General features: G+C 41.1%; 1 protein-coding gene across 1 annotated transcript in view; it reads right to left on the reverse strand.

The window, feature by feature from the left end:
- Positions 1-574: 574 nt before the first annotated feature.
- Positions 575-15,907, reverse strand: part of plpp4 (phospholipid phosphatase 4) — a 72,564-nt gene continuing 57,231 nt past the window's right edge. The window contains exons 6-7 of the mRNA XM_056292143.1: positions 11,920-12,090; positions 575-783 (exon numbers count right to left, since the gene is read on the reverse strand). Of these exons, the coding sequence (XP_056148118.1) occupies positions 575-783; positions 11,920-12,090 (380 nt within the window). The remainder of the gene's footprint in view (positions 784-11,919; positions 12,091-15,907) is intronic.

Below are 15,907 nucleotides of genomic sequence, written 5' to 3' on the forward strand. Positions count from 1 at the left end.
TCAAGCGTCTTGTGAAACATATAAACTGTTAATACTGTGAAATCAACTTAAAGTTGACATGTTTAATTGCTATGTATTATGGTTTTATTGCTGTGACATTGATGGGATTTTGTGGCATATCTTGCCAAACTCCTTAACCCTCCCCCAAATTAACTAGATTGCAGTGTTGAAACACCAGATAACCCCATTTCACCACTAAGAAGACGTGAAACATTCCAACAAAAGCTGGCAGGAATTTCGTATTCATCAAATCCTCCCTTACTAACAGCCACCACGAGTCCTCTTAAATAACTCTTTCCTCAGGTTTTCAGTGTTTTTAGCCTCTTTCGCAGCAGTGGTGTCCCATATTTTTAGTCTCCTCTCATATATCAAATCTAAATATAGACTGGCAAGGCTGCTGATTCAGAAAGGGTTTAACAAATAAGGGAAAAGGATGTAGGCGGTGGAGCAAGGAACCGTAAAAAGCTTGGCTAGGTGAAGTACCGTCCACTGGAATGTATACAAGTTTTCGTCAGACAGTCGCTGGGGATGAGCAGGAGGGCTGGGTGGCAAAGGGGGTCTGGGTGGGGACTAGTCATACGGGCCCCTCCGTCAGCCCCTCCAGGGGTAGGGTGGTGGCGTTGTCAGTGGGCTGGGGGTCATCTTGGGCATGAGAGGGGATGTGGGTGGCAGCCGCCAGGCTGGCATAAGGCAGGTGGCAGTCCATGTGCAAAAATGGTGGGTAGTGTTGCCGGTAGCAGATGTAGGCAAAGACCAACCCAATCACTCCTCCAACAAAGGCGTCTGTGAAGTTAAAAATAAACAGTCAGAAGTTAAAAATAAAGTTTTTTTTATTAATTTTTATTTGTAATTGATTTTTTTTCCTTTTCACCCTTGTCTGTGTTTATGTGAATGAGGTCATTGTATATCTGTCACATATTTATCTGTACTTGATGTCATTTTGGAGGATGTTGGGGGGGCATGTTAGGGAGCAGGGGAGGGATGGGAATTATACTGGATTTATTTCATGATTGATTCTGTGATTTGTAAAATGCAAAATCCAACAAATATAAGTTTAAAAAAATTAAACAGTCACATCTGAGGATTTGTCCATAGCTGGTTTTAAATGTTGTGTTCTGTGGAAGTGGCAAAATGAAATTCGGCTCTTAGAATGAGCACAATTTTACACTCTGAGAGTTATTCCAGTTGACATTTGTTTGTTATCTGGCTAGTTGTGAGGATGATAAAATCAAATTGAAAAGGAAGATTATGCCTCTGTCTTGGGGCATGTTCAATAACCCAGGTAAGGAAATCAAAGAAGGTTGCATCAGGTCATCTGGATACAACGTTTATTGACAGATACTTTTCTTCACTCATCTAAGTGACCTCTTCAGTCTAAACTGACTGCAAGTATCCCCCCACCCCTTATAAACAATACAGTACAATACAGTTGTATAATGACCGAAACCAACGACCAGTTTCATATGCAAATGTCAGTGTGACCATTAACTAGAGTTGTCTGTGAATGTTCTCATTCATCCAGGTCATGGTTATCCAAAGGAATTGAATCGAGTGCAACTGGACTTGGTATATTTCCGTGAAGACGTTTCGCCTCTCATCCAAGAGGCTTCATCAGTTTGTGCCTTTCTGACTAGACCAAGCTAGCCTGACTGGCTGGTGATGAAACTCAGATATTTATCCTCTTTGCTCTGACAACAACTCCAAAGAGGATAAATATCTGAGTTTAATCACCAGCCAGTCAGACTAGCTTGGTCTAGTCAGAAAGGCACGAACTGATGAAGCCTCTTGGATGAGAGGCGAAACGTCTTCATGGATATATACCAAGTCCAGTTGCACTTGATTCAATTCCTTTGGATTAACTAGAGTTTTAATGGCCACGTGTACTGTTCACAGAGGATAAGGGATTGTTGCAATCACAGCATTGTAAGATGGTGACAGATGTATAACAACCGAAACCAACGGTCAGTTTCATGTGCAAATATGGGTGTGACCATTAACTAGAGTTTCGATGGGATGGTCGTGTGTACTATTCACAGAGGATTTTGGAATGTTTGTAATCACAGCATTGTAAGATGGTGACAGATGTACTCTTAGCCCCCCCCCCTTCTCAGTCTCAGCGGCTTTCAAACCCTAAAACACGCTGCACCAGAAGTTGGTCCACCCCAAGGATCAGATCCCCCGGCACAAACAGAGCAATATAGTGTACGCTGTTAAATGCCGGGAGGATTGCCGTGACTTAATATACATTGGGGAAACTAAACAGATGCTGGCCAAAAGAATGGCACAACACACGACAGCTAACACGTCAGGCCAGGACTCCACAGTCTATACCCATCTATAGACCAGTAGCCACTCTTTCAAGGATGAGGATGTGCACATCCTTGGTAGGGAGGAACGCCGTTTTGAATGGGGAGTCAAAGAGGCCATCTATGTGAAGAGGGAATGACCATCCCTGAACAGAGGGGGGTGGGGCCAAGAGTACATCCGTCAGCATCTTACAATGCTGTGATAGCAAACATTCCCAAATCCTCTGTGAATAGTACACATGGCCATTGAAACTCTAGTTAATGGTCACACCCATATTTGCATATTAAATTGGTCATTGGTTTCGGTCGTTAGGCAACTGTATTGTACAGTATTGTTTATAAGGGGTGGGGGTACCTGCAGTCAGTTTAGACTGAAGAGGTCACTAAGTTGATTGACGAAACGTATCTGTCAATAAACGTTGTATCCAGATGAACTGATTCAACCCTCTTCGAAGATTATGCCTCTATTCTGCTGAGTGCTCAGCTATCACCTCTAATTCAATTTGCATTTGGAAAGGCTCGCTCCCTCTCTTTTTTTTTGTTCTTATCTAGTGTAAAGCGTCCTTGGGTTCCTTGAAAGGCGCTATAAAAATAAGTTGTTGTTGTATGTCTCCAAAGGCTTTCTCTTTCTTTATGTCACCAACGCTGACATCTTGGACTGTAACTGACCATCTTTAGGCTATAATAATCATAATGTCAAACTGCCAGATATGGTTACAAATACGTACATCAAAAAGTATCTTGTTACAAATACTTGCTCATCAAATGTATCAAAATAAAATACAATACTGGTATGAGAAAATGTATTTGATCAAAATACAAGTAATTTGGAATTTGAAAATACAAAAAATACGTTCTATACAAACTGATATCACATTTTAGGCATTTAATAGCCTCAATATGGGTCTGACCTTAACCCCCCCCCCCACACACACACACATTGAAAAGATGAGCTCTGCTAATTTTCCCACATCATACATTTGAAGTAAGATATCTTGGAGATGGGAGGCTGCGAATTCAGGGGTACATACTGGGTGGTTTCTGTCAGTCAAAGCGGCCATTGACTGACTGAGTGAACAGCCAATTGAAATGCAACTGGGGTAACTGAACAGATAGGCCACTTGATGTACTAGGTCTTTCAAAAGACAATAAGACTGGGCATTTAGCAGATGCCTTCTTTAAGAGCAATAAATGTAAGGGCAGTGGAGTAAGTACATTTCTGAGAGCTCTAACTTTATTTGTTTGATATCTTATTTACTGTATTTGTTGTTAGGGTTAATACTCCTGTCTGTGTCCCTGAGCAAGGCAGTGTGAAGAAGACCTGGAGTTGGTCCCCATGTGCTGCAGCTGCCCACTGCTCCTACACAATAGGATGGGTTAAATGAAGAGAGCATATTCATTGTAAGAATACAATGACAAAATAAAGTAGCTTTATTTATTTCTTCTTCTTTACAAGCAATCAATTGAAAGAGTGCAACTGACACAACGGTACCATTACAGCAGAGTGTGATACAGGACAAAATAGCAGAAGAGAAAGAAAAGCACCCCCTTTACCCCCCAATGCCAACTGCCAACACTGCAGTCCTTGCATTTCCATTTGTTGTTTTTCAGCACAACTAATATCTAACAATTTTCTTTTTTTTTTTACATTTCAGTTTTCATTGTTTTTCAGCACAACTAATTTCTCCATCAGTTCATCTGTTAATCGCCTTCTGTGAGGGTGGTAAACCATGCCTGCAAAGATGCTCAACTGGTGTTGATGATGGCAAAGTGGCATTGAATCTCACAAAGAGTAGCTTGATCAGTGGATAAGAATCCAGCGAAGAAAGGTCCTTTCTGGGGTCCTCCAGAAAGTTAAGGGTCTCCAACTCTGCTTTGTTGGGGCTGGGCAACATCTCTCTGCCCAACTGGCTCTCAGTTCCTGTTGTTGGGATTGGAAACAGTAGAGGCAAACAAGGTTGCTATGAATTTGAATTCAAAGATTTTTGATATCACAAAAATATTTAAAACTGTGACATGAAACTAGCTACTTATTTTTTTAATTGAGGTAGTATATTCAATTTTGATGATTAATTCATGAAACTGCAGTTTAACTTTAAGACACTTAAGTGAGAGTAGTGTACTTATACCGTGGTCAGAGATGATGAAGAAGCTGTCTTCATTCTCTTCAGCAGTAATGAGGCAGTCTAACTTTCTGACAAGGCCAAGCGCTTCAGCTGAGTGCAGAAACAGGTGATATATCTATCCTCTTCTTCTCTGCAGCTAGTTTGGGAGGCAACCACCTCATCTTGAAAAACGGGTGGGTTGCTGTAACCAGGATGGCTTCACTGACACCAGTCTTCAGCTGTAAGAGGCTACTGAACCTTTTCTCAAAGCCAGCTATGGTGGCTTGTACGATATGTGAATACCACTGCAGGTTTGAAGCAGGCAGGTCATGTAGTTTAGCCTGAAGAACAAAGAGTGGGTATGAGCTCACCATAGTAGCATGAGGTTTGACCTTGAAGGTGGCGATCAATTGCAATGGGCTTGAGGACTTGGCAGTATTCCTCAAGGAAATCAAGCTATACCTCTTTTGTATGGTGGGAGTTACAAGGCAGGCGGGATCTCAGGAAGCTTCTCTCGAAGAAATGTCAGCTGACTCAAACAGTCAATTCCACCTACAAACGCAGGGTGTCTTCAGTTGCTGGTTTGTCAAGTCCTTTGAGTATTTCTGCATATTTTGGTCTGCTAGAAACATTCCATAGGGCTGAACACTTTACCATGGATGAATGATTCAGCCTGGAGAGAGTTGAATTGTCTTGGCGTCTGGATAGCGTAGTGGTCCATTCCATTGCCTACCAACACAGGGATCGCCAGTTCGAATCCCCGTGTTACCTCTGGCTTGGTCGGGCATCCCTACTGATACAATTGGCCGTGTCTGTGGTTGGGAAGCCGGATGTGGGTATGTGTCCTGGTCACTACACTAGCGCCTCCTCCGGTCGGTCGGGAGGATAACAGAGGATAACAGAATTATAATGGACATAAAATGTATGAAGAATATGATACGCAGGATGCCAAGCAGTGTCCAGATGCCATCGGAACAGTCCAGCACCCAAGCCACGTGACCAGCATCATCATGTTAAAAATATATATATAGATATAGATTTATAAAAATAAAATGTGATGAGGGGAATGGCAGGCAGCATCCAAGTGGTGACCACCATCACAACAGAGACCTGGGAGGAGAACTGACTGTATATGCACACAAGGGAGACTCACATGACACCATTCACACACAGAAAAAGAGAAAGGAGAAGACATCATTCAGAGAGAGAGAAAAAAACATGTGAGAGAAGAGAACAGTTTTCAACAGTAATTAGTCATAATCAGTTAAGTCATCAACTAGTCATAATCTATACTCTATAATCTCGTCAGCAGAACAATGCTTGGTAAATTCATTGAGACAGAAAACCAACCCGCCATGCAGTACAGGTTGTGAAGCACTCAACTTAAAGGCAACTAATTGTAAGCTAAGGCAAAAAGATGAGTTTTAAGTTTGGATTTATAGGACTCAACAGACTCTGATCGTCTGATGGCAGCAAGCAGGTTATTCCACAAGAACGGAGCAAGATAGAAAAAGGCCCTGCCACCAGCTGACTTCTTTTTAACTTTGAGTACACACAGGAGCCCTGTATTTTGAGAGCAAAGAGCTCAAGATGGAATGTACGGTTTAAAGAGATCAGACAGGTAAGATGGGGCCAGCCCATTTAGGATTTTATAAGTCAGCAGAAGCAGCTTGCATTCTGATCTAACATGGATAGGAATCCAATGAAGGGAGGCAAGAATTGGTGTAATATGGTCAAATTTCCTAGATTTAGTTAGGATTCTAGCAGCAGCATTCTGAACCATCTGAAGACTTTTAGTACTAGAATGTGGCAGACCTGAAAACAGAACATTACAATAATCAAGTCTGGATGAAACAAATGCATGTATTCGAGTCTCTACGTCAGCCATGGAGAGAAAAGACCAAATTTTAGCTATGTTACGTGAGTGGAAAAAGGCAGTCTTGGTGATTTCTTTAATGTGCTTATCAAAGGAAAGGCTGGGATCAAACGTAACACCAAGATTTTTGTCTGCCACACTTTGTGAAACCACAGAGTTGTCGATCGTTATCATTACTTGATCAAATTGGTGTCTGTGTCTAGCAGGCCAATGACCAGCATCTCGGTTTTATCCGAATTTAAAAGCAGAAAGTTAAGTGACATCCAGTTTTTCACAGTAGCCAAGCAGGCCTCTAAGTTAGTCATTTGAGTATGATCATCAGCCCTTATAGGCACATACAGCTGAGTATCAACAGCATAGACAAGGAAATTTATTCCATAACTGTGTAAAATTTGGCCAAGAGGTGTAATGTAAAGAGAGAAAAGTCGAGGGCCAAGAACTGAGCCCTGAGGCACACCATATTTAACGTCAGAAAATGTTGATATAATATTACTATAGCAGACACAATGTGTTCTTCCAGATAAGTAGGACTTAAGCCAAGAGAGAGCTAAGCCAGAGACACCAAAATTATAATTTAATCTATCTAATAGTATATAGTGATTAATGGTGTCAAATGTTGCACTGAGGTCCAATAGTAGAAGCACAGAAGTGGAATCAGAGTCCATAGCTAGTAGTAAAAGATCGTTCACCACTCTGGTCAGAGCAGTTTCAGTGGAGTGACAGGGCCTGAAAGCCAACTGAAAATGTTCATATAGATGGTTTTCTTTTATATGGGTGGAAGGTTGTTGATACACAACTCTCTAGTACTTTAGAAAAGAATGGAAGATTAGAGACTGGTCGATAGTTATTAAGACCCTGAATCGAGGTGCGGTTTTTTTAAGTAGAGGTTTAACCACAGCTGTCTTAAAACTGCTGGGAACAATGCCAGCAGGAAGTGATAAATTAACAATGTCTAGCATTGTAGGTCCAAGAAAAGGCCAGTGGTCTTTAAAAAGTTTTGCTGGTAAGGGGTAAAGTAGGCAAGCAGTTGGTTTAGAAGCTGACACAAGCTTAGCCAAAGTATCAAGAGAGATAGTCTCAAAAGCTGTAATAACTGGGACTGTCAGTAACTCATTGTATAGATATGAATTTGGTAAGACAGGATTTGCAGGAGTAGCTGGAGTTGAAGAACTAATTTTATTTAATATCTCATCAACCTTATTGCAGAAAAAAATCTAGAAATTCATGAGCTGTGAATGGTGAGCAGTTAATAGATGGCTGCTTTTTAGTAAGTTTAGATACAGTGTCAAAGAGAAATCTGGGGTTATGTTTATTAATATTGGTTAAGTGAGAGAGATACGCTGTTTTTGCTGCGTATCTCTCTCACTTAAGGGACAGAGCCATCTCTACTTTTTGAGGAGGCTGAGGTCCTTCAAAATCTGCCAGATAATACTCAGGATGTGGTATGAGTCTGTGGTGGCCAGTGCTCTCTTGTTTGTTGGTGTGTGTTGGGGCAGCAGATTGAGGATAGCGGATGCAAACAGGCTCAATAAACTGATCCGCAAGGCCTGTGACATTGTGGGGGTGGAACTGGATTCTCTGGGGGCGGTTTCTGAGAGGAGGATGCTGTTGAAATTACGTGCCATCATGGACAATGTCTCCAACCCACTCTATGACATGCTGGTTGGGCACAGGAGTACTTTTAGTAATAGACTCATTCTGCCGAAAAGCACCACAGAGCGCCACAGGAGGTCATTCCTGTCTGTGACTATCAAACTTTACAACTCCTCCCTCAAAGTGTCAGACACTCGGAGTTAATGATCATTGGACTGGCCCTTCAACTTGTTTTACCCTGTCGGGTTTTGTTTGTGCCGTTTGTTTTGTGCTGCGATAGTGCAGTATAGATAGGGTGTTATGTGCACCATGCTTGTTGATATATTTTGCTCTTATTTCAATTTCCTATCTTTTATTCTTGTTTGTTTCTGTTTTTCTAGTTTCTATTTGCTTGTTATCTTGTATCTTGTTAGTTTTTTCTTACTAGAGCTCGAGTGTCTGTAACAGAACCCAATTTCCTCTCAGGGATGAATAAAGTATTCTGATTCTGATTGGCAGAGGGGATGGAGCAGAGATCGGGACGACTCTGAAAATAGGGTAATTGGCCAAGTACAATCGGGGAGAAAAAGAGGAGAAAAAAAAGCCAAAAAAAAAGAGAATTGTCTTTAATTGCCCTTTTGGCATCAGTGGCTGAAACCAAACTGTGTTAGTGGAGGTGAGGTGGAAGAATAATAACACACTCTAAAACTTCTTCTCCATCTGGATCTATTATTACAAATGAAAGATCGTGTTCCTGCTCATCTGTCTCATCCTGTTCCTCTGAAATGACTGTGATATTGAACTCTCGAAATGCTTTTGAGAAGTTTGATGCATTGTCAGTTACAGTAGCCACAATAGTATCAGTTGTGAGTCCACATTCTGAATAATTTCCGCCATTAGTTCTGCAATGCGACTGTAGGTATGTGGACTGGGAAAATGTCTGCAAACAGGAGCAGCCGATTCACGTTCTAGCGTGTTTTTATCCAATGTACAGTGACTCCCATATAACTTGTTTTTTTTTAGTTAACTAGATATTTATAGTGGTGCAAACATGTATGCACACAAGCCTGTCCTTCAAATTTGCTGTTTTATTATTAAAGTCTTCATCGATTCTTCCCCCAAGTGTCCTACTGGACATAACTTAGCACCTTGGCAAAGTCCCTGTTCCAAGTCTATAAATGTTTTATGTTCAACAGTGGCCAAAGGGTACATGCCTTTAGTGACAAAGGATGTGACAAGAGTGTCAATTTTATTTTGTGTCAGTGGATCACGTTCAAAGAGAGTAGTTTGTATGACGTCCTGGTTTTTTGCTTTTCCCACTGGCAAATTCCTTTTTGTGGTCTTCAAATTCTTTTATTTTGTCAGGGTGCCAGTCGGTTTTAAAATTTGATGTTGCTGCAAGAGAGTCACATATTATGACTTTTTTGTTAATGCACAGCTGACACTCAGCCTCTATCTTTCCGTTTGGGATCTGCTTCACTACCAGAATTAGAATCAGAATACTTTATTCATCCCCAAGGGGAAATTGGGTATTTGGAAGTATTTCCCATCCAGCATAGCACATCTGAGCATTGGTGTGGCTTCTTCTTCTGCAGATTATGGGCCAGCTTGGCCAGGCTCTGATGGTCCATTGCCACTCATCTGCTGAGATGACTGATTTCTACCTAAAGAAAAATGTATAATGATGCCATTAAATTGATTAGGCCTACTAGCTGCAACTTAAAACCAGCAGCGTTTAAAAAATATTAACAACTCACATAATAGACACTAAAATGCAATCATTTATGTGTTACTTAAGCATTATCCCGTAATTGAGTCAATTCACTTTGAATTGTATTAACTCTATAATCCATATTGTAAAACATTTTGTACAAAACAATGAACAACATTTAGCTTTAGAGGAAAGATTTTTGATTGATACATGACTTGTTTTCTTAATATCTATGTTGAGTTTTTTTACCTAAACATTAACCTGACCATCCCCTTGGCATAGCAAACACTGTAAAATGTTATCCTCACCTCAAGCTATTTCCCTGAGAACTACTAAGAATGGCCACTATAAAACGCCTAAATGTAATTATGCTAGAAATTAAATTTGTCCCGAGTTACAGAAGTTGCTAACAATGAATTAATCTCACTAATGAGGCTTCCCATATGATGACTAACAACGAGATGCCACTGTTCCAGGCTCCCTGAGCATGTCTGTGATGTTAGCTGGTATGCTAACGTTACTAGCTAGTAAGTATATTTGCAAGTTCAAGAGCATGTGTTTGCTAATTGCTCTTTTCTTCTGTTGTATTTTAGAGTCATTCAGAAAGCTTGCCTTAGCATGCAATATCTGATCATATTTTCATTACATACCTTTATTTTAAGGGACATTTTCACCAAACACCAAAGCAGCTTCTTTCCTCAAGCGGTCACAAGGAACACAAATGAAATACGGTAGTTCAACAACGAGGGCATTGGTGGGCCCGACAGGACGTGTCACGAGACTCACTTGCATTTAGCCTAAGACTGATTAGGCGAATTGTTTGTTATACAGTTATTTTCTACAGTTTAAACCTGGGGATAAAAATGTGTCTTATTTGAGAATAAAGTGACATTAATAATGTATTTTATGTATTTCAAATACACAAATACAAGCTCTTATTTTGTTACAAATTACATCTTTTTTTCTGTCCAACAAAATACAAAATACTCAAAAAGTAATTAAATACATATTTTAAATACATTTAATTGAAATACTTCCCATCTCTGCACACTGCCTATAGTGTGGCTATGCTTCTGCATATCAAAATGATATTGCCAGTTGACATAGAGCTTACCACAACACAAAAACCACATAATACTAAAATATGTTCTCTTTTTGGGTAAATAAAAACACAACATAGCTTTGATTTCTACCATTCAGAAACCAATGCATGCTATTTCTCTGAAATTTTATTGACTACTGTCAACGGAATTTAACAGACTGTGACTTGATAAAATATACTAGTACAGTGGCCTCATCCAGGTGGCGATTGGAAGCCCAGCATTTCCCCCTGAGGACAGATAGTCCTTCAAAGTGCTGAGGGAGTGCGAGTATACCATTTTCAGTCAGGAATGGCTCAGTGGCCAGGCTAATGGGGGTTCCCAGCTTGTATTTACCCTGAGAGAAGATTGAGAATCCTCAAGTTTAATGGACCCCACCAGTACTGCTTACTTACAGTCTATTCACAGCTGGGAAGAAGGAGGAGAGGGGTTGACTCATGGGGAAAGTACAGGAATAGAACACCTCTGCACCAAAACTAAGGAGGACTCAAGGGAGGTACTTTTCTTGTTAGAAACTTTACATGGCTGGGATTTTAATGTAAATGGGGCGCTGATAGAGGAGTTTCCTAGTTGCCCTGTCTTCCATGCACACATCAGATCAGTACATGAGACGATTATCATCAAATTGCTACAGCCTTCTCTTTCTCAACTCCCTATCTGCTTCTGCCCCTCCCACCACCCCTTCCTCCATCAAAGACCGTTTTAAACTTTTTTTTTCTGAAGCGATAGGAGAAAAAGACAGTCGCAATTATTTTCTACCTCCCAGGGTGACATCTCCTGTGCTACCTTTTAGTCATGCAGGAAATCAAACCCACTCATCATCATCCTCTTGCTCACAGAAACAACCTTATTTAGCAGCAGTCTGGGCTGACACCCCAGGGATTGGGCAGGTAAGCAAGCAGTCTGTCATTTGACATTTACATTTTCTGGCCTTCGCCTCTTTCTGGAGGCTGTCTTAATTGCTTTACAAATTTGTATGCTTACAACTGAGCAGTTTTGCTGTTTGTCATGTGCATGACAGTGTTTTGTTTAGGCATTAAAAGTTTAGGACCGCTGGGAGTGTGTATTGAGCCAGACTTGGACACAGTACCCAATCCTCCATAAATTGAGATCAACAGATTTAAGAGTCTTTTTAACCTTTTGACAGTTGAGTTGGTTTGATTTTTTTCCCCCAGGAGCTCTAGCTCAAGCAGTGAAATTACATGAAGACTGTATCTCCTGCTGTGTCGAAGTAGTACGTGCCACTAACCTTGCCAGTGGTGTTTGTAGTCACAGGTACGGGACAACGCAATCATCAGGGCACAATAGAGGGGCAGCAACATGGCACACAGACGCCAGCTACGCCCCCGACCCTGCTCCGTGAAGCACTGCAGCTTACCCGCCAGGTAGAAGGAGGTGAAGCCAAGGCCAGAGAATGCAACTAGCAGGGCGACAAAGCAGAAGAGAAAGCGAGAGAACACTTTATCAAAAACCTTGAATATCATAAAAATTTTGCACTCAAAGTACCGCTTTTAAATCACATGCTTTCTTTCAAATGGAAAATATAGAACCATTTTCAAATCACACTTCCTCAACTGGCTGCCTGAGATTGGTGGCTTGGTGGTTAACACTGTTGCCTCTCAGCGAGAGTCCGGTGTTCGATTCCAGCCCATCTGTGTGATGTTTGCATGTTTTCCTTGTGTTTGCTTGTTTCCTCCCACAGTTCAATGACATGTATGTTAAGTAGTTGGACTCTATCAACTGCCTACAGGTGTGAATGGTGTGCGAGTGACTAAGTCCCATGTATGTTAAGTAGTTGGACTCTATAAACTGCCTACAGGTGTGAATGGTGTGCGAGTGACTATGTCCCATGTATGTTAAGTAGTTGGACTCTATAAACTGCCCACAGGTGTGAATGGTGTGCGAGTGACTATGTGTCATGTATGTTAAGTAATTGGACTCTATTAACTGCCCACAGGTGTGAATGGTGTGAGAGTTACTATATGTGTGGGCCCTGTGATGGACTATTGACCTGTCCAGGGTGTTTCCTTCTGCCCAATGCCTGCTGGGATAGCCCCAATCGCTTGCAACATTGAATTGGATTACATTGGTATAAATACTGTAGTGTATGGATGAATGGTAGCCAGAGAAGGCCCGAAGATAATTTTTTTATATACAACTAAGGTGACCTAGGTGCTTGGCTTTCTGTGCTCCAGGGGGTCTGTGTCTCCATTGACGGTGATGAGTACAGGAGCAGCAGTGCCGCTTTAATTGTATGACTTAAAGGGGCTGTGATGGAGCTGTAGAGGGTGGTGTGGAGACAGGGTCATTTGTTTATTGCCGCAGCAGGCCAAACAGCACCCATCAGCACCCATCAGCTGCCCATTTGTCACTCGACCCCCAAAACCGGCCACGAATACTAAGGAAGGCACAACACGTGTGCAGCCTGGAGAGAAAGTGAGGGGAGGAAAAGAGCATGAAAGGGAGAATGGGTGGAAGAGTGCAGAGAGAGATGGTACAGCTCTCCCCGTAGCAATCTCACTGACAGAGTTGGTACCATTAATAATTAAACCTTCTGTTTCACTACGACCTGTGTGATACCATACCATACCACATCACACCATATCATACAATATCACACCATACAATACCATATTACACCATACAATACCATACCACACCACACCTTATCACACCACACAATACCATACAATATCACAGTATACCATAGCATATCACACCGTATAATACCATACATATCACACTATACAATACCATGCCAGATAACACCATACCATACCACACCATGTAATGCCATATCATATCACACCCTACCATACCATGCCATATCACACCATCCATCCATCCATTATCCAAACCGCTTATCCTGCTCTCAGGGTCACGGGAATGCTGGAGCCTATCCCAACAGGCGGGGAGATACCCCGGACAGGCCACCAGGCCATTACAGGGCCAACACACACACACACACACACACACACACACACACACGCACACACGCACACACACACACCGAGGGACAATTCAGTATGGCCAATTCACCTGACCTATAAGTCTTTGGACTGTGGGAGGAAACCCACACAGACACGGGGAGAACATACAAACTCCACACAGAGGATGACCCGGGATGACCCCCAAGGTTGGACTACCCCAGGGCTCGAACCCAGGACCTTCTTGCTGTGAGGGGACCGCACTAACCACTGCGCCACCATGCCACCCTCATATCACACCATGTAATACCAAATACCATACCACATCATATCACATCATGTCATACCAAATACCATACCATATCACATCATACAATACCATATCACACCGCATAATATCAAATGTTTTTGCACCTCTTGAGTTGTATTTTATCGTTAACTGTGTTGTATTTTATACCTTATACTGCTTATATTTTTTGCTTATATTGTTTAGACTGTACTTTTTATTGCTGGCATTTTATATTTTCTTTTTTATATATATGCACCATTTTGAGGTTGACACAACTGTAATTTCATTGTGCAAGCACAATGACAAAGTTCTTGAATCTTGAATAACATACCATACCATACCATAAAAAACCATATCACACCATACAACACCATGGCATATCACACCATACCATTCCATACAATACCATTCACTAGCATAGCATAGCATATCATACCATGCCATACTAAACCATAGCACATTATACTATATTATACAATACCATGTCACACCACACTGTACTGTACAATTTTCTGTCCCTAGTTAAGTGTAGTGTACCATTTACAAACCAAGACATTAACTGTACAAAGTGCAAGAGCACACAAGGCAAGAAAATGCTTGTTGTTTGCAAAAGAAGACATGAAGGGATGTGAAAACTAGACCATTGTCTGCACACAACATCACACATAAATCTTTGGAGGGTTCATTAGAAAAAAAGAGTTTGAGTCTTTCATATACATTCAATGTGTTCAGTCAGTGTTCGCAGTGACAAAAGCAGTTAAAGACCTGTGATGTGGACATGTATAATGCATTTGTGACAACATGTATGCCTGTCTCATGCATTATTACAGCACACTGACTTTTATATGTCATTTGCATGATGAATTCTTGAGCACTTTTTAAATCAGCTGAGTAATGCCATGTGCATTATCATTTTTCATCATCTGCGCAGCAGGAAAGCAAACCTGGGTGCACAGTACATACTGACAAGTGAAGGAAGATCCTGGGGGTGGGGGTACAGAATCTGGAAACAAGGACGGAGAGGAGACCCGGGAAGAGAAACCTCATGGTAATGAATCTATTTCATGCAAATTAAAAGCTTTGACAAGTGAGTCAATAAAGTCAAAACAGACAGCTGTCTAATGAGAGTGGGGGCTTCAAGAACATCATCACATCATGTTTTGTTCTCATTTTATTTTCAAACAGACACAAAGATTTGGTCAACACATCGATAGCGCCGAGTGCTGTGATTGCACATAGACTTTTCAGAGCTGAATGAGTAATCTGTTTTTGGTATAAATCGCAAAATACATACATTACGGAGACAACAGTATGATATCACAATGTCTCAAAAATGTCTATAAAATACCAAAACACAAATGACAAATGACCTCCAGATAGTTATTTGTCTGCGGTCATGTCATAAAAAGAGGAGATCTAGAATTCTTCATTGCCTTGAAAAGAGTAGATAAAAATCTCTCGGCTAACAGTAAAGCAACATGAAACTCTGTGATCTAGTATGAAACAGACAGCCACGGTGTGCATGTTAAACATCCTGGCTAATCTGCTCATTGTGATTAAGGTGAACAGGTTAATGGGTTATTCATCACTGATTCTGCACTGCGAATGGCTTTGACCATATCATTTTACGGCTCATCACCTGCCACACAAAAGAGAATGACAAAATATCTAAAATATGAATACATCGATCACATGGGGTATATCCATCCATCCATTATCCATGCTGCTTATCCTACTTAGGGTCGTGGGAATCAATAAATATAATAAAACAGAAATCATTAATTGTAAGATGCAGTCTGTCTGTGTACAGGTGGACAGACATACAGACAGAGATATAGATAGATAGATAGATAGATAGATAGATAGATAGATAGATAGATAGATAGATAGATAGACAGACAGACAGGATTTAAGTGCTCAGACGGTGATGTGGACAGACAAGAAAGATGGAAACCTTATGCAACTGAAGAGGGCTTGTAGTAAATGTATCTTGTAGGTCTAAGGTCATCTTAATATGGTCA

This window comes from Lampris incognitus, chromosome 13 (assembly GCF_029633865.1).
Source record: "Lampris incognitus isolate fLamInc1 chromosome 13, fLamInc1.hap2, whole genome shotgun sequence".
Lineage (NCBI taxonomy): Eukaryota > Metazoa > Chordata > Actinopteri > Lampriformes > Lampridae > Lampris > Lampris incognitus.